General features: G+C 41.2%; 1 protein-coding gene across 1 annotated transcript; it reads left to right on the top strand.

Annotated features, from left to right (window-relative positions):
* The first annotated feature begins 100 nt into the window (after window positions 1–100).
* On the top strand, window positions 101–18810 carry gemin5 (gem (nuclear organelle) associated protein 5). The gene is made up of 28 exons (XM_080041725.1): window positions 101–307; window positions 911–1065; window positions 1503–1684; window positions 2214–2365; window positions 2586–2684; window positions 3104–3236; window positions 3331–3496; window positions 3996–4208; window positions 4659–4744; window positions 6662–6744; window positions 7544–7680; window positions 8261–8334; window positions 8820–9001; window positions 10760–10899; window positions 11135–11306; window positions 11678–11887; window positions 12182–12238; window positions 12784–12909; window positions 13147–13242; window positions 13973–14110; window positions 14505–14652; window positions 14749–14868; window positions 15025–15235; window positions 15777–16046; window positions 16512–16674; window positions 17310–17835; window positions 18026–18113; window positions 18584–18810. The coding sequence occupies exons 1-28, from the start codon at window positions 166–168 to the stop codon at window positions 18734–18736; spliced, it is 4422 nt and encodes a 1473-aa protein (XP_079897851.1). The 5' UTR covers window positions 101–165; the 3' UTR covers window positions 18737–18810.
* Window positions 18811–19381: the final 571 nt, after the last annotated feature.

The following is a 19381-nucleotide window of genomic DNA, read 5'->3' as shown; positions in this document are numbered from 1 at the left end:
GGATACCGTAGTTGGTACCCACATCATTTTACGACACCACGCTGGCCGTACGGCTGTGAGTGTAGTCGCTACGACAGAGCAGAGAAGGTAACATGTGAGAAGTTTGGATAAGCTTTTATCAGAATTTATCAGTGAATCCGAAAGCTTTACACAACCTTCGGCGTCATGCACGAAAGGTCGCTCCCCGCCTCGCCCAACTGGTACTGCTCGCGCTGCAGTGACGTCAACAGCAGCTGTTTATTGGGCGTTGGAGCCAAAAACATCATATATTTGATTGACGTCTCTGCGTCTTCCTGCAGGGTAGTAGGTGAGTCTGCTGTCACTGACTGGTGGGCATCATATGCACACAGGAGTCACTCTGACACGTATCCTCTAACCTCGTTAACGGTAAAAGTGTATTAGACTCAGAGAAATACTGTATGTTTCCGTCCACATCCTGGTGATCAGATCATCTTAGGTGTGTTGATTACAACTTTCTGAATGAGTCATATAGGCCTTCAAGACAACACACATCTGATTATCTGGCTGGATGGATTTAGTACCATGACATGTCTTAATTTTAGTAATTGTTGCAGCAGTGGCTGATTTGAACAGATCTATTGGGCACCTGACTTATAATCATTAAACGAATGCTTAAATGACCAGTGGATAAACTGACAACACAACATTTAGTTAGACATATTAACAGTTGTCTACATCCCTGATTCTAAATTGTATGGCTTTGCTGGCTCTTCTGTTTTGTTTTATATAATTCTAAACTTTACATGTTTAGGTTTTACACTGTTGCTTGGCTGCTAATACAAAACAAGCAATTTAAACATGGCACTTAGTGGACTGGGAAACAATACTGATAAATATATAACTGATAACTAATCCTAATGATAACCTAAGCGCTCTGTGTGTTTTACAGGCGAGCTTGTGGGCCACAGAGACTTGGTGTCTGGCTTTTCGTTCTGCCAGCATGCCGGGCAGAGCCACCTGTGTGTCAGCTCCTCCACAGACGGGAGCATTCGCTTCTGGGACACAGACAACAGAGTTCTCATCAGGGAGCAGGCAGCTCATCAGGTCAGTGTCCTCTTTACTCCCTTCTGTCGGGTCATTGCTACGGAAACAGTTGGGTTTAAAATGTCTTGCTGGCACCGGTCAGCACAGGGAAGGTAGGGAGGCAGTTTTCCAGTTCTGAATCTGAAGCAAGCAGTGTCTCTCTTTAGTCTTTTTAGATAGATAGATAGATAGATAGATAGATAGATAGATAGATAGATAGATAGATAGATAGATAGATAGATAGATAGATAGATAGATAGATAGATAGATACCAACCACCATCTGAGCTGGACATTATGTTGAGGACAGTTTTTACTCTTTATGTGGGACACATTTCTGCAGTTGGATTCCATATGTCCCCCTCTTCAGCATTCCACTTTTAAAACAGTTGGAGCAGGGAGGGAATGGCTTAAATGTAATGTCACTAAAGTTGTGTTTTTGTCTTTTAACACACACAGACCCCGGTCACAGCAGTGCACTGGTCTCCGGTGGATAAGAACCTGGTGGTGTCTGGAGATGAGAAGGGCGTTGTGGTGTGTCACTGGTACCACACCGGAGAGACAACCAGCTTCTTCCCCGAGCCCAGGAACATTTTCAGCCTCAGCTGCTCCCCTCACACATGGAGCTCTGTGGCTGTGGGGTAAGTCAACCACACAGTGTACATTCAACAATGCCGGGTCAACACTCTTTAAATGGTTTTCTTGATTCCAATCTGAACCAAAAAATAAGACACTGGATTATTTTGTATCGATTGTAAACATTTCTAACATCACTCTAGGCCTTGGTTTGGTTTATGAACCAATATTATTATAATTTATTAACCTCTCTAAAAGTCTTGGATGTCTCATGTCTTATGAATAACAGGGGTTCTATGTACTTTTAGAAGTTCATTGTCAAAATACTACTAGAAATCCATACACTTCTATGGAGCCCAGACTTTAAAAAAATAAAAAAATCCTAGAATCCACCAACTTGTTTTCTTTTACATAAAATGACCCTTTTAAAGGATTTGAAATCTTGACATCTGAAGATGCTGCGTTTCTGTGGTCCCAGATAGTGAAAGTAGAGCACAGCTATAAAGTTTAGTAATAGTCAACCTTAAAGCTAGAATATCAATTAGGAATATAAATATCAGTGATTGTGACAGTGCCGTTATTATTCTGTTGTAGGTATAAAGATGGGATGGTCGTGCTGATTGATGTGAGTAAGAAAGGAGAGGTGATGCACCGTCTCCGTGGACACGAGGATGAGATCCACTCTCTGGCTTGGTCCCCAGTCACCGGGGAGGACACTCTCTACAGCAGACCAGAGGACGCTGAAGGTAGCAGTACCATTAAGAAATCAACAGACCTTCATATGTTTGGTGTATGATTTGTGTTTTGCACGTAGCATGTCTCAATGGAGTAATAACATGTTTTTCTTTTACAATTAATTTTTGTTAATTCTGAACAAAATCACTGTATTTGGACAGGAGAAAGTAATAAGGAAACTTAATATGGCGATGGTAAATGTATATAATATGTGGTCTTTTAATGCTTTAGTAACCAGCGGAGTGACTGCAGGAGACGAGAGCGGCTGCTATCTGGCGTCTGGGAGCAAAGACCAGACAGTGAGGGTCTGGAGCTCAGCCAGGGGGAAAGGTAAGGGACTCAGACAAGGTTTCATCAGCATCAGTGTATTAAGGAAGACTTTGGATTTAAGCTGCTCATTCCCAGGATTAAGAGTCAATTCATTGTTTTATTCATACCCATTGTTGAAGTGAAAAGGCCTTCACAAAGTGTCTGCTGGTCTTTAATAAGCCCCAAAACATATAAACCCAGTATTCAATTGTTATTTATAAAACTATTTTACTATTTTAAACTGCACATCATTTCTGTAAAAAAAATTCACAACAGGGTGTAAAATATAGAAATGTGTATGTATTTAAGCCCAACTTTGAATTTCGTTGCACAACGGTAACATGAAAGGAAAAAAAAGGAAAAACTAAAAGCAGTGTAATTTTACAATTGGAGAAAAAAAAATCACACGGCTAATGTGTAATGCTCACTGTCTGCCACAGGTGTGATGACTATGAAGCTGCCGTTCATCAAGAAGAGAGGCTCTGCAGTGGACCCCGGGGTCAAAGAGAGACGCTGGCTCCACGTCCACTGGCCCAAAGGACGGCCCACACAACTGGTGTCCAGCTGCTTCAGGTACACACACAGTTTTCAGTTGTGTGTCATCACGAGCCATGATATCGTCTCATGTTAATACAGTTGTGTGTGTGTGTCTATGTGCTTCCCCCAGCGGTGAGATGGTGATGTGGGACTTGACGCGGTCAGGGAAGCAGAGGTGGACTCTGTTTGGGACGTCGTCAGAGGGTCAGAACCACAGCAGGATCGTCTTCAACATGAGCTCAGTGCAGCTGCAGGACGGCAGAGAGCTGCTCATCAGCACCTCCATGGACAGAGAGGTAGCTGCTGCTGCTGCTGCTGCTGCTGGCTTTTTTCTATTTGGTCTGAAACGTAATGGAAAAGTTAACTTTTTCGCGTTTGCTTTATACGTAATCAAAAAACAAATCTACGGGTAATACACAAGGGAAAAGCCTGAATCTGCTGAATTTCGGTAACGGATAATCCATATCAATTCCACTCCCTTTTTTAAATTGTTTGCAAAGAGAGAAATTCAACCTTTTAATGCTTCATTGGGTTTTTAATATATTTTGTTGCAGCTCGCAGGAGGCAAAACAATTTGTTATAACTGTGCAGAACAAAAAATGTGAAAAATGTAGACTTTTCTGAAATATACCGTTAAAAAATGAGGATAATGTGAATTTTACCACAAAATTATTGTTCCCTGAAAGTGCTTATGGTTAAATTCTGCTTAATAATATTGTTGCATGCTGACTCTTTGGAAGGAGTGGTATTTTTGCAAAGAGCCCTAACTCGAGTTTTTTTGTTGTGTTCCTCCAGATGAAATGCTGGGACCTGGCCTCTCTAGACTGCTGCTGGACTCTGCCTACCCTTGGAGGTTTTGTCTACGCTCTGACCTTCTCTCCGGTGGGCTCTGGCTGTCTGGCGCTGGGCGTCGGAGACAACATGATCCGGGTCTGGAACACACTGACCACACAGAACCAGTATGACACCAGGAGCTTCTGGCAGGGCATCAAGTCCAAGGTCACAGCGGTAAGATGGTTCATTAGTTTGTCATTGTCTAATATGTACTTATAATATTTTATATGAAGCATTTTTATTATCTTTTTTTTTTGCTGTGGTTTTTAAAACAAAATTGACAAAAACAATTGGCAGAGAAATAGTTTTTCATATATCCTGTATGTTAGTGTTGGTAGTTCAAGGTCTCAGAGCAGTGAGGGGAAAAAAACTAATACAATTGACATTTTCTTCTGTCTGAATATTCACTCTTTAATAAACTATCAACTCTTCCTCGCTCTGAGCAGGTGGAGCAACTGTGAGGAAGTTTCTGGAGAGGGTTATCTTAATTAGTTTTAGACTTCAAATGTATAGATTTTTTTCCATTAAGATTCCTTTCAACAGGCGTTACTCATTCTAGAAACTCTCAGATGACACACTTGAGATAAGATGAAGTGCATTAAGAAACTTTTTCATTCTCTGCAGCTGGCGTGGCACCCGACAAGAGAAGGATCCTTGTCTTTTGGGACAGACGATGGGAAAGTTGGCATCTATGAAGTCTTCTCAAACAAGTAAGAATTATCATTCTTGTTTAAATGAACTGTCTATGCGGACAAAGAAGGTCCTTACATATAGCCACTCAAATCATTTAATATGAAACTGAATTATTGGCTGATTGTGACTAGGGCTGGCCCGAATGCCATTTTTCAGGCTTCGAGTATTCGTTGGTTTTTCCGAGCGAATATTCGGATATTCGTTCCAGAAAAACACACCATCAAACTAACATTAATAATGCCAATGTACTCACTGAAACCGAGTGTGTGAGCCGAGACAGCAAGCTGCGTAGTTTGTTGATGCTTTAATAACTTTCGAACGGTAGTGAAGTTGGAGTTCCGTACTTTTTCCCCGTGGGGGCAACAGCTGTTTTTCGTTCCAAATCAGCTGTCCTCTGCGCCATCGTAACCCATACAGGAGCTTATCAATTCATCCAGGAACGTGCATCTTTTCGGCGATTTATAAATCCATACAAAGATCCAATATTGATAGTCTTTTTTGTCCATATTATATTCATTATTGACCGCCTATTCCCATGATGCAAGCAAGTCACGGTTGATGATGGCTGATGTAAACAAACAGCTGAGCTAAGCTAACGTTAGCATTACGCCAAGCATAAGCATTACATTTCCTTCCGAAATCGCGCTAATGTTGTGGTAGCCTATAGAGTTATTAGGAACACAATCTATTCTTCCTCCATCTCTCTCTCCCTCCTGCGCTTGGTGCCGCTTTTAGTTTGCCTCACTCTTGTAACATCACGTAGCCTACTACATCACCGGTTGCGCAAAGGGCACCGGCCAACTAGGTCAAAGTTCAAATAATTCGATAATATATTTTAAATGAACGTCTAATTTGTATTTTACAATAGTTTTATAACTTGTATATCCACATATTGTTTGCTGACAAAATATACTGCAGTTTGAGCTACCTTTGCAAAAAAAAAAAAAAATGAATATCCCGAATATTGAATTGAGCTCCGAATACTAATTTAACAAACAAATACTCAGATATTCGAATGATTCGGGCCAGACCTAATTGTGACACTCTGTCAAAAGCCAGACACAACCTGAACAGCAGCCTCAGTCTAAGTACTCTGGCACTCACATTAACTTTCCATCGAATTCCTCCTTCATTCTCCTTGTGTGGCTTCTTTTGCTGAAGCAGCTACCAAACAAACATCCATCAGGAGATAAGTGCACTGCTGACATTTGCGGATAGCAAATAGTAGATAGCTAATTGGCTATCTTAAGCAACATAAAAATCTTAACTACAAAATGTAGGCACTGTTGAGTCTTTATTCTTCGCATCCAAGGCTTTTTCCTCTCTTTTACAGTAACAAAGAAATATTACCAAATTTAAAGGTACCCTTTGGAGTTTCTGACCACTAGTTGTGCTGTGGAGCAATGCTTTTTTTACATGCAGATACCTGTGTAGGTACCCGTTGTACATAAATGTATGATAATGCATGCGATGAGTTGTGGGTGGTGTAGTAATTCATATTCCTGTCACCAGTGTCATGCTCTTCCTAAGACAATTTAATTAAAAAAAAAACAGTGATGAAAGCTTCTAGATAAGATATTCAAAAATATTTCTTGAGAAACAAAATGTCTTCCACAAATTTGCTACACATCATGGATACACATTATGCATTTTGGTTGGATAAACTGAATGTTTTTTAACAATAAAATTCTACTGGGCGCCTTTTAAAAATGGCTACATTGACCTGATTTTTGAACTGCAAAAACTGATGTCTGTCGAGATTTCTAAGTTTGGAAACTTTTTCTGAAAGTCATGAAAGTTTTTAACTGCTTGTCTTTCCGCACGGATTGTTTCTCGTTATCCCTCGAGGGCGATTGAGTCCCATTCTCACCACAGCTATCTCTACGTCACCCATTCCTGACTGGGCATTTGTTCTGCTTCATCTCCTCCTCCAGGCCTCCTCAGATATCGAGCTCCTATCACCGGAAAACAGTGTACACATTGGCCTGGGGACCCCCGCTCCCCCCGATGTCATTTGGTAAGTTTCCTAATGAACTCTTCGCAACTGCTGCTGTTTGCTGTGTGAACACTCTGACACAGCAATAAACACTGGCGGTGGGACGCCACTAGAAAAAAAACAAAAAACAATGAATCAGCAGAAAAAAATCCACCCCCCAAACATCTCTGCACGGCTCTCTGTAATGGACTCTATAATTGAATGAGCTGAGAAAACACTTAGCGCTCACCTCCCCTCCACTTCAGGGGGAATCAAAGACACTGGGAGTTAATCTCACCAGCTGTCGGCCGCGATGACATTTTGATTATCGTATCAGTCACTTTGGCCTCGGTTCGCCGTAAACGTAATTGTTGCCATGCCAACAATCTGCTGATGGCTCGTAAATGTAGAAAAGGAGCCTGCTCGTTAGTTCACCTGCAGCCTTGTCACAGGTTCAACTCAGTCCATGGGTTGTCTAATGGAGTTCTGCGATCTGATTGGTGTGCAGAGGAAGTCATTATTCTATGGTGTGTGTGTGGTTTATTATCTAGTTCCTGTCTACTTTCTAATGTGGATTCAATCAACTCTTACGTTTTTAAAATGTTTTCGTGTGTGTGTGTGTGTGTGTGTGTGTGTGTGTGTGTGTGTGTGTGTGTGTGTGTGTGTGTGTGTGTGTGTGTGTGTGTGTGTGTGTGTGTGTGTGTGTGTGTGTGTGTGTGTGTGTGTGTGTGTGTGTGTGTGTGTGTGTGTGTGTGTGTGTGTGTGTGTGTGTGTGTGTGTGTGTGTGTGTGTGTGTGTGTGTGTGTGTGTGTGTGTGTGTGTGTGTGTGTGGCGCGTTCAGGTGCGGCGGGAGGGAAGCCGTCTTTCAGCCTGTACAGCTGTGCCGGTGAAGGCGTCATCCTGCAGCACGATCCGTCTAAACTGAGCGGAGAGGCGTCAGACATAGACAAGCTGATCAGAGACACAAACAGCATCAAGGTGGGATAGATGTTAATGTGGTGTCTGTCATGTTGTTTAGTTGTAGGTAAATGAACAAGAAATAGTTGTAGGGTGAGGTAGTGTATGTAGTATCATTACAGGTTTGTTCAATGTCTTGTAGCAATTAAGTTATTTTCGGATCTATACCAGTGGTTCTTCACGGTATTGGAAAGCAAAAACGTGATGGTATGTGCATACAGGGAGCTAGATATATCTTCAAATCGATAAAAGTAGTTTCTATTAGAATGTTAGAATGTTTTAATGTCATAAAATCAAAAAAGTCTTAATGTATTAGGATGAACCAGATGGCAGCAGTTACCTACTCTTAAACCCACTATTGAGCTCTTATAACCCAAAAGCAACACGTTTATGTGTACTAAAATAATCATTACACATACAGATACATTATTGGTGTGAGTGTACTGTACCTGCTTCCTTTATAAGTTCACAAAGTTCATGTGTTCAAGTGTCAGAGCTTTAATCAAGCCGATGCTTTGACTAAGTTATTAGGTGTTTGCTGCTGAATGTAAATGCAGGTGATTTGAATGGTTGATGAAGGTGAGCTCTGCTTCCCCCACAGCACAAGCTGTCTCCACACACAGACCTCAGCTGGAAGCCAGATGGGAGAGTGGTCGCCATCGGCAACGAGGACGGGTGAGTGAATGTCCGGGCCTGACCCCGTCTCACATCAGACCAACAGCCTGTGGAGTCCAACTGTCCACTGACAGTGTGTAGTCTGCAGGCTACACAATAATGGATTGGTCCCTGTGTGAACTGTTGTAACAAGGTCACATTCAGAGTTTACCACACATCATCTCATCCCGACACTTGAACTGAACCAGATGGATTTACTGCAAAAACTGTTACATTGAGAAATGAATTAAAGGTGGAGTCACAGTTAGTCTGTGAAAACACCAAACTCCATAACCCCAAACTATATTCTGTTGCTTAAAATGAAGGAAAACTAGGAATCAAAAGGAGATCCTTACATGTATGTCAATCAATGTAAGATTTGTACCACCTCTTTTGTTGTATCTTGTTGTGCTATCCTTGTTTTCACATGTATCATGTAAATAGTTACTGTTTCCTCCTTATGTCCCTTTATTTTCCTAAGACTGACCATGTGATCTCTGTTCTAGATGCATCGATGTGTATCAGGCTCCGGACCTGAAGCTGTTGTGCAGCATCCAGCAGCATCACAAGATCATCAACTGTTTACGGTGGCACCACGACCACAGCTCTCCACCTGAGCTGCACTGTCTGCTGGCCTCGGGCTCCAGCAACGCCGCCATCTTTGTTCACGACCTGCGCTCTATCATCGGTAGGAGGAGCCCGCAAACACATTGTATCATTCAGACCAACCAAGGATCTTCTTTTCAAACCCCTACAATATTTGAGAATTTGGGATATATTATTTTATATATTTTTTTGGAAACTGAAATTTTGCAAAAAAAAAAATATAAAAATATATTACACATTTTCAGTGCAAAACAGTTACATTCACCTCAGGAGCCAGAATTAAATCAAATTATAGACTTTATTAAACTAACTAACTGAACTGTCTTTATGCAAATACCTTCAACAACATATTGTATTTTTTGAACTTGTTATGGGGTGTCAACCCTGGCTGGGAGCTAGCCCTACATGACAGTCTTGTAGGGATAAAATCCTCCAAAGCTTTCACCTTTCTGGCCGTAAACATAGCTGCCATAAATGACGTGCGATGATCAGCTAGATTGTTTATTTTTAGTAGTTTTGTATGTACCGTACTTTCCGTACTATATGCCGCACTGGACAATAAGCCACAGGTGTTATAATGTTTAATTACCATATGTAAGAGTTCGTGCACAGAGGGGATTGTCGGGAAAGAGATGGCTGCTTGAGGAAGCTCCCACATTTCAACAAACAAGTTGCATATTTGCATAACGTACGTAAGTGTTACCATTTTGTGCAATAGTAGCTATTAGGGATGGGCACGAGTGTTTTCGCTACTCGTGTGATCGCTTGCATTCCTCGAGGATCAATCGATTCTTCGTTAAACTTTTTTCTATTTTTAGGACGCAACGCATCTGTCTACAGAACAACGGTTGACCGCAATAAAGCGCTCAATGCTTATGTCAAACAGTCACAGTTGCCATATGATATTAAGGATTTATTTTCCACAAGTTTAAAACACATTTTCCTAACTGAAAGTAATTAAATAAGCGGGCCACAATTTAAACCGATCGAGTAGGTCTGCGGTGGAGAGAGAAAAAAGAGAGAAAAAAAGCATGGGCTGTAGTTGGCTAACATTCAAAATAGACATTTAAAATAAGAAGGGCAGCAAATACAATACAATTATTGTCCTACAATTTAAACACATAGATAGGCTAAATAACTCACCAAAGCAGTAGAAGTAGTAGGCTAGTATATCCAACCGCGTAATGCTCACTCCTGTCCGTGACTAATTACCGCGACTAATTCCTCGTTAACGGAACGTTACACCGTCGGCTTTTGAATCTCAATCCTATATTCCATAATAAAGGCTTCTTAAATGTCGTTTGCTCGAATATGCCCGAAGTCAGCCTGGCTTCTTTACACGTGTCTTTCCAAGTTTTCCAGCACCGCATTCAGCTCCGCGGTGCTGTGGAGACCACACACTGGCTGCGCTGCACGGAGGTGGCAGTTATTTGCGGTTTCTGTTTGACACAACGCTTAGTTTATTTAACTTGGATCAAAATATTTAATTTTGTTAAACTTTACATCCGTTTTGTGCCGTTTTGTACACGTATATAACATTTTAAAATAGGGGCGGCCCGCCGGCCGGCCTAAAGGCTACAAACACAATAAAAAACAAAAAACGATTTTCCTCATCCACCAATCGAGATCATTTGAAACGAGGAGTACTCGAGTACTCGATTACTAACGCCCATCCCCAGTAGCTACAGAATATATACTGTGCTGTGTAATAACAGGGTCGAAAAACGGGGAAAAAGTCGCGGCTTGTAGGCCGAAAAGTACGGTACATTGTATCTTATGTATTTACCATTATTTCCCCAGCTCTGTATGTGTTAACATTATGTATTTCAACTTTCCACAGAGAATCCTCCAGAAAGCCCTGTGGTGTTGACGGAGCCGTTTCGCAGGCTGTGTGGTCACACTTCTAAAATCACCAGCATGTCCTGGAGTCCACACCACGACGCACGTCTGGTCTCAGCCTCATACGATGGCACGGCCCAGGTCAGTACCAGCAAATAATTACATGTTGAATATGTATGCCTTTTTCAGAGGTTTGAATTTGGGTCTACTTCTCATCTAATAAGTTAATTTAGCTTTCTTTGGTTTGGTGTTTTATTGAACTATTGTTATATCCTATTGATTCAGAGTTTTCTTTGTACTCTGTATTCATTTGATTCATTCTCAGCTACTAAATGTAATTTGGGGTTACAGTGTTGTTCGTTTTTGTTGTGTTCAGGTGTGGGATGTCCTGCAGGAAGCAGCTCTCTCTAACTACCGTGGTCATGTGGGTTACCTGCTGTGTGTTGATTGGTCGCCTGTGGATCCAGATGTGATCTGGACCGGAGGGAAGGACTTCACCCTGCAGGAGTGGAGAGTCTCACAACAAGAGTTTACAAAGCCTCCTAAAGGTGAACATATGTCTGTTTTGTTAACACATATACAAAACACATATACATACATGCATGTACAAAATCTTTACAATTACATAAGTAATCATATTTACCCAAATTCATAAGTAATTCATTGTGTTGCAGGAAATAAAATGTATACAAATTAGTCATTTAATCTTTACTCATGAAATCAAAGAAAATCCCAACTCCTTTTGAATTCTTAAAAATATACATTGAACATCTGTCTTCTCAGCAATGTTGAATCACCCAAAACATCACCACCCTCCAACACTCAAGAAGCCGGTTGCATACACGTTATCTTTTCCCTTTTCTGCCTTGTGATGTAACCAGCAGACTGTAACAAACATTCTCATGCTTAATCCTTTCAGGGAAAAAGATGGTGGACCTCAAGGAGAAGAAGAAGAGCAATTCCAAGCAGAAGAGTAAGAACAAGAAGGCTCCAGGCCCCGGGGGGGATGCAGGGCCGGAGGTGAACGGAGGGACCGTCACACAGAAGGTTGTGACACCACAGGAGCTGTCAGGGGAAGAAGAGGAAGACCAAGTCAGATCAACAGACAGTCCTGCACCTTCTCAGCTAGGTACAACAATAACGGTTGCTCTAGGTTTGACAAACGGTAAATTAATTTGGTTCTTTGAAGGTGGAGCCAGCTAATCTGGAGAAGGCTTTTTACATACCCTTTGTGTACATACCAATTAACAGAACCTAGGCTGTGTATGAACACCAGATGTTATGTTTCAGTGTGCCGCACACACAGTACGGACAGGTAGCAGATCATGAGAAGATATTCACTGATTTTGACTACAACTGCTCCCAGAATCTCTGACTCCACCTTTTAAGTGTAAGGCTGACATTATCTGACATTTTCTTTCAGCTACTTTTGAGATGCAAAGAAAATCATCTACTGTCGCGAAGACCAAAGACAAACCAGGTACGTACTTAAAGGCCTACTTCACCGGTGGGAATATGAAGGTGTATTGAATTCTGAGATCCCATGTAGTATAAATGTGCAAAAAAATAAAAAATCGGTTCATCCTAGCCTGAGAAAAGGCAGAAAGAGTGTTTTTTTTAACCCTATATTAATCTTACTGTGACATCACAGTAAGATAAATATAGGGTTAAAAAAAAATTACTTTGTAAATATTACTGTGATGTCACAGTAGGAGAAATCACAGTAATATTTACAAAGTAAGGTTTTTTTTTTAACCCTATATTTATCTTACTGTGATGTCACAGTAAGATTAATATAGGGTTAAAAAAACACTCTTTCTGCCTTTTCTCAGGCTAGGATGAACCAATTTCAATTTTATTTGCACATTTATACTACATAGGATCTCAGAATTCAATACACCTTCATATTCAAACCGGTGAAGTAGGCCTTTAACTTTTTTTTAAACTTCCGCTGAATGTATTTTTGAAATTAGGTGTGTGCCAGTTATTGAATGTTACTTTATGGGTTTGTCCATGTGTCTCCAGAGTTAATCTTGTTAAAGAAAAAGAAGCCTCGCTCCATGCTGCCTGTCAGCACCTCCATGGACCATCGGCCCAAAGAGGATCTGCTGCAAGACTGCATCACTCTGGCCTCTATCAAACACAGCAACGGTGAGACTGAGTCTGCGATGGAGAAATCAGCTTTTATTTGATTTGTACAGTGATTTATAATAAGATAAATACATATGGAAAAAATGGGTTTCTTAGGCAACCATCACATGGACTAGCTTGTTTACTAGTGTGTGTGTGTGTGTGTGTGTGTGTGTGTGTGTGTGTGTGTGTGTGTGTGTGTGTGTGTGTGTGTGTGTGTGTGTGTGTGTGCGCGTGCGTTTTGGTTTGTGTTTGCAGCGCCCCCTGCTGGCTGTGTCCCCGGCCAGGGAGAGCATGTCCATCTGGGCCTCTTCTCCGACCGTCAGGCTCTGTACCGCATGTTTGAGGCAGAAGGTATGTTACTTTTTCTCAGCCTGTTATCAGAATTCTTGTATCTCATGTATTAAAACCCAAGTGTTTTAAATAAAGAGAATCTGAGTCATGGCAGTTTTCAAAGCAGAAGATTTTTTACTTGCGACAGCTGGGCAAGGGAAATCAACATGGATCAGACTACATAGTCAAGACAGGGTAGAGATGCATGTTGAGAACCTAGAGTAACAGAACAGCAGAGCATTTATGTCTAACAAAAATGTGTATGTGCTACACATTTGGTTTGTGTGTGCGGTCTTTGAGTTTCTAGCAAGATGAGGGGGGTGAGTTTTAATTACGCAGATGTTATTCTTATCTGAGAACGGAATGTGGGAGTCTCTCTACTCCCTCCTCTCTGCAAGGCCATCCACTGTACCTTTCTCGTGAGAATGAGCAAGTTGCATAGCTTGTGTGGTCAAACAAAGTTTACAGCACAAAGCATAAATGTTGCAGCATTCAAATATTATACAATTAAGGCTAATTAAATTTTGTTAAAACAAGCTGTCCTTTTTGTTTCGTGTCCACTCTCTGTTCAACACACATCAGTTAGTCAAAACTAGGTAATGGCTGTCATGGATTATTTTTCATGTTGTTCACACTGTTATTCCACCCATATTTATACTTTCACAAGTTTAACAAACGTATATTAAATATTGGAATAAGCGATATATAAGTGTTGTTTGAGTGAAGCCATGGTCTGTCCTGTTGTTCTTAGAGGAGGGTCATGTGGAGGCAGGACACTATGACAGTGTGGTGTACCTGCGTCTGTGGACTGGAGACCTGGAGGGGGCGCTGCAGCTCGCCACAGAGAAAGGAGAGCTCAACGACCACCTGCTCTCCCTCGCTCCTATGGGTAACCGCTAGTGTTATGATGATGTTAATATTGATCTCAGGTTATGCTCATTTCTGACTACAGTTCAAATAAAACAGCAACTATTTTTCTTAAGCAATAACATAATTGCTTGTGAAATAATTGTGTCAAAATGTATAGTAGTACCTACATTTCTTTTTAGTTTAGTATAATAAATCATGGTTAAAAAAATGAATTGTGCACATTTTTAGTACGTTAAAAAAAATATTTATTGCACACATGTTTTGGTACGTTGTTCAATACAACATTTCGGTCATGGTCTACTATAGTAGTAGTATTGCACTGCATTACGGTTAAAGGTTGATCAAATACTACTAATACAATATTGGGAGGATTCCAGATATTTGAATATTACTTGTTATGTTTTCATGTCCAGCCGGGTTCGAGGTGTGGAGCCGGACAGTGGAGGCGTTTGCCCGTCAGCTGTGTCATCAGGAGCAGTACCTGAAGGCAGCGTCTCACCTGCTGTCAATCAACAAGCTGTATGAGGCCGTGGACCTGCTGCGCTCACACAAGCTCTACAGGTTCACTTCACTCCTCTTTTGAGTTTTTTAATGGAAATATATGATTTTGCTTCTTGTTCCTATGCTAACCGAACAGGTGTGTGTGTTTGATGTCAGGGAGGCCATAGCTCTGGTGAAAGCGCGGCTGCCAGCAGACGAGCCGGTCCTGAAGGAGCTGTACACCTGCTGGGCCGCCGTGCTAGAGAGAGACGGACATTTCTCTGCTGCTGCTAAATGGTGAGAACAGGAAAGATGTCATTGTCTGTGAAAGAATCTCCTCCTTTCATTCTTCAGTTGTGGTTAAAATAATATTTAAAGATAATTCAAATCTATTTCAAAACACAAACTATTAAACTTGCCCTCTCTCTCTTTGCTTATCCCTTCTTCCTCCAGTTACTTGGCTGCTGGAGCCAGTTTCGACGCTGCCAAAGTCATTGCCAGGAAGAATGACGTGTCCTCTTTGCGGTCGGCTGCCAGCCTGGCCAGGATCTCTGGAGAGGTTTCTCTGGCTCAGTCGTTAGCGCTGCGCTGTGCTAAAGACCTAGCTGCTGCTCAGGACTGGGTCCCCGCACAGGACGTACTGAGCTCACAAGACAGCCTGCTGGTCAGTGGCACTTATATTTATGCAACGTAATGCAGAGTAATGTTTCCCTACTCAAGTTGACAAAATGCAGTAAAAAAACATCAGTCATTGGTTGAATTATTTGCCAGTCATAAACACAACAGATGTTTTGCTGTCTTGGCAAAGCGCAATATTTTCATTTGGGTTCTCGATCATGTGGGGAAATAAAAAGAAAAATGGAAATGGAAAAACCTAACCTACAACCTTTAAATTCTTTAAAAATACAATATCTGATGCTGATAATATACCTATATCACTTTATTTGATTTTCTTTTATTATTAAGTTAACTGCCGTGACACTAACCCTTACTATTGCAGCCAACCAATAATGTTGTTACAGATTACATTATGGGCAAAGAGTGAGAAATTGTATTTTTATTATCGGCTTTACATTTAAAAAAGGAAAAAATATTACATAATTGGCAGCAATTACTTTATCGGCCATTATTACACTATTGGCTGCTACATAGTCTAACAGGACAATGAGGACATAATATAATGACTACTTGAAACCCTTTTACAGGTCCACCGGCTGCACCTGTGTGTGGCTGAGTTGCTGGGGGCGACGCTGGTCGACTCTCAGGTTGTGTCTCAGTCCTGTGTGTCCAGTCACGTGTGGGCGTCGCCAGGTGATCGCCATGGCATCAGCTTCCAGGAGCGAGTGAGAGAGGTGTGGGACCAACAGTTTGGAGTGTCACAGACGTCATCGGGACAACACAGTGTTAGCGCTCTACTGCAGGAGCTGAAGGCTGTGGAGAGTCCAACACCCACCGCCAGTGTTCCTCTCAGACAGGTAGAGAGTCCGCAAGTGATTGTATCTGATTGTATACGTACATGTGTTTTAAAAAGGGATATGTTGTTTGAAAAGGGGCCTAAGCAAGAAGAGTCTGAAAAGTTAAAGGAGAGATTATAGGTGGAGTTGGCGATTCTGTAGAATGCTTGTTGTCAAAATAAGGTTTTGTCAAAATCAGTGAATATATTTCCATGATCCGCTACCTGTTCGTACTGTGTGTGACCTGGAAAAAAAAGAAAAGTGAATTCACAGCATAGGCCCTAGGCTGTGTATTAACACTGGATTTGTTTTCAGTGCGCACACAATACAGGCAGGTACCGGATCGTGAGGAGATATTCACTGATTTTGGCGAAATGACAAGCGTTCTCCTGAATTACTGACTCCACCTTTTAAGTTAGATAAATTGATGTATACGTGATTCCAACTGTTTGCTTTGTCTGTCTTGTCGCTGTGTCTCAATCCCAGGTCCAGCTGTACTGCTCCCTCCATCTGACCCGCGCCATGTTGAGCTGGTTAACAGATGATGATGAACAGCTAGTGAAGGAGTTATGGAAGGCAGTGGCCTGGCTCAGAGACTCAGGACACTTCTGTGTGTCTGCAGAGCTCTGTAGGCTGCTGTTCCCTGATGGTACGTACATCATCCATCCAACCATCCAATCATTTCTGAATTGGCCAAACACATTTTTCATCATTTAATTATTTATTTTTTTAATAATTCAGACACACATTGTCCTAATATGACATTCAATTGCAAAAAAAATATGTAGTGTAAATTAAACTGTAACTAAAGTCCTCAAGCTTTCAAGCATCAATTCGATCGGTTTGTTTTGGTTGATTTGATGACACCTTGTGGCGACTGGTCACATCATAATTTAGATCCCAGAATTGAATTTGTAACCACATATGAAGTAGTGTACACAAATATACTACCAATATGTGTGGACAGTGCACTATTTTGGTAATTTGTAAAAGGGAAATTATTGTAGTGAATCATTTTGTACTAACAGGAAATTATTACGGGCAAGAGCTGGCAGAAAATGTATCGACACAAATTCTTGGTTTTGTATTTATACAGTTATGGATTTAATTTTTTTACTATTTTCCACAATTTTTAAGACTAAGCAACTATTTGTCAATCCAACACAATCATTGATGACATAGATAATCATTAGTTACCGCCATAATATATTAATATATTTTTTCTGAGCTTTAACTAGCAGCCATCACACTTGTATCCATACCTTTTTTTCTTTCTTTCACCAGGTGACGTCAGTGTTTGTTCCAGGACACATCTCAAAACGCTTCACACCACAGAAGAAGATGAAGCCAGAGCAGCATTTGGCAGCCTGCAGGCGTTTGTCCATTACTACAACATGTACCAACACTGGTGGAGCATTAACTCCATCCAGACCCAGAACGGGATTTCCCACAATGCAACTGACCCCAGCCCCGCAACCCAGGAGAAAGAGGAAGGGATTGATAAGGAGAAAGAGATTGAAGAGATTGAGATAGTGGTGAATGGAGGAGGTGGTGTGTTGGAGTCAGAGGAGAGTGTCTCGATAGCACCACTGGACTATGAGGCTATGTCTGTGCTTCTGTCTGAGCCTCACGCAGCCTCCCAGGCCGTTCAGAGGGCGGTGGGAGAGATCCAGGATCGACTAGCGGATATGATGGTGCAGCACAGCAGAGCACAGTATGGGGAGAAAGAGGTGGACAACGCGCCTACACAAACCTCCACCACAACAGAGTCAACAGACAACGGACAGGGCTCGGATGATACTCAGCAAGGGTGAGAGGACAACAGTTATTGATGATTGGATGATTGACTCTATTGAAGCTATTAAGCTGGAGAATGCTTGTTGTCAAAATCAATGAATATCTACTCATGATCCACTACATTTACCATTTGTTTTCCCCTTCTTCAGTGTGCAGGTGTGTGTTGATGATTGTCCATTTAAACGTCTATTCTCTCCCCTCAGGCCTGAGGAACAGGAGACTCTCATTTCTCTGTCTTCCAAGATGTCCGAACACCAGAAACGCCTGGCTGAACTGCCCGACACAGTCAAGGTACAACTCCCTACACAGCACCTACAGTATGAGATTGAAAAAAGGGTAGGGCAGCTTCACATGTAGTCAATTTCTTAGGAGTGTACTCCTGGTGTAATACTCGAGGGGAGAGAACAACATCTGTATGAACATATTGACTGACGCTTCACTGATGTTAAGTCCTGTGTTCTTAGATAGTTTCAATATTACAAAAAAAGCCCTTTTAGTTTAGATATTGCAATCAGTTAAAAATATATCCCCCAAAACTATATTGACCAAAATATAACTCCCAACATTATTCAATATATTGTTGTCAATTGTTTTACCAAAGAAGAGTTTATTCTGTAAAATGTGTAAAAACTCCACAAGGTTTAAAGTTTCTGGTATTTCGACGAGTTCAAGAAGTGCTGTCCTCGTGTTAACAAAAACATATTTCAGCCCGCTGTACCATTCAGTGATAATAAACATAAGTGTATGTGTTTTCCTCTCAGATGTATCCTCACCCTGACGTTATTGAATGCTGCCTGGTTGTGTTGCACCTGAGCAAGACTTCCCCCTGTGTGTCTGAATCCCTCCAACAAGAAGCCAGAGATCTGATCAGCAAACACGCCACACACCCCTCCGTCCTGAAAGCCTCCCGCTGAGTCCTCACCTGAATATTACACTAGTCAACCTTAAGAAGCACTTCTACTGTACAGTTTTTTTTTTCTTATATAATAAAATAATTGATAACCAAATGACCACCCTGAGTCCGAGTCTACATCCTAAAATGTATTGAAATAGATTTGTGTCAGAGCTACATGCCCTGGAGTGGGAAAATATTTGGGATTTGACCTGAGGGAAATTCAGAAATCAGAAAGTTGAATATGTCATCTGTTGCTAGGCAGAATTCCAGTTATTTAAACTGCTTGGTGATACATACTAAGTCATAGTGCCAGTACTTTTCTCATAATGAAAGTGAGATTTCCTATGAAATAAAAAGTATTTGAAAAAAAATGTCCAAACAAATATCTGTATTATAAAAGGTGATATCTTATCATACTATCAAATGATCCATCTTATGCTGTGGACACAAAGTCCTATTTAGAGTTTGAAATATGAATATGTTGGACTGAAAGAGCACTTTAATAGACAGGTTTGATTGAATCTCCTCTCTTCACTCACAGGTTAAAACACTGCTGAATGTGACCTGTATTACGTTTAAAATGTAATTGCACTGGACTCATTAAGAACATGCTATTTTGTAATTTGACAGAAAATACCATGAAAGTAGCATACACCAGGTTAAG

The sequence above is a fragment of the Ammodytes marinus genome, assembly GCF_949987685.1.
Source record: "Ammodytes marinus genome assembly, chromosome: 14".
Classification (NCBI taxonomy): Eukaryota; Metazoa; Chordata; class Actinopteri; order Uranoscopiformes; family Ammodytidae; genus Ammodytes; species Ammodytes marinus.
The sequence above is the reverse complement of the archived record's forward strand: the minus strand, read 5'-3'. Positions and strand labels throughout refer to the sequence as shown.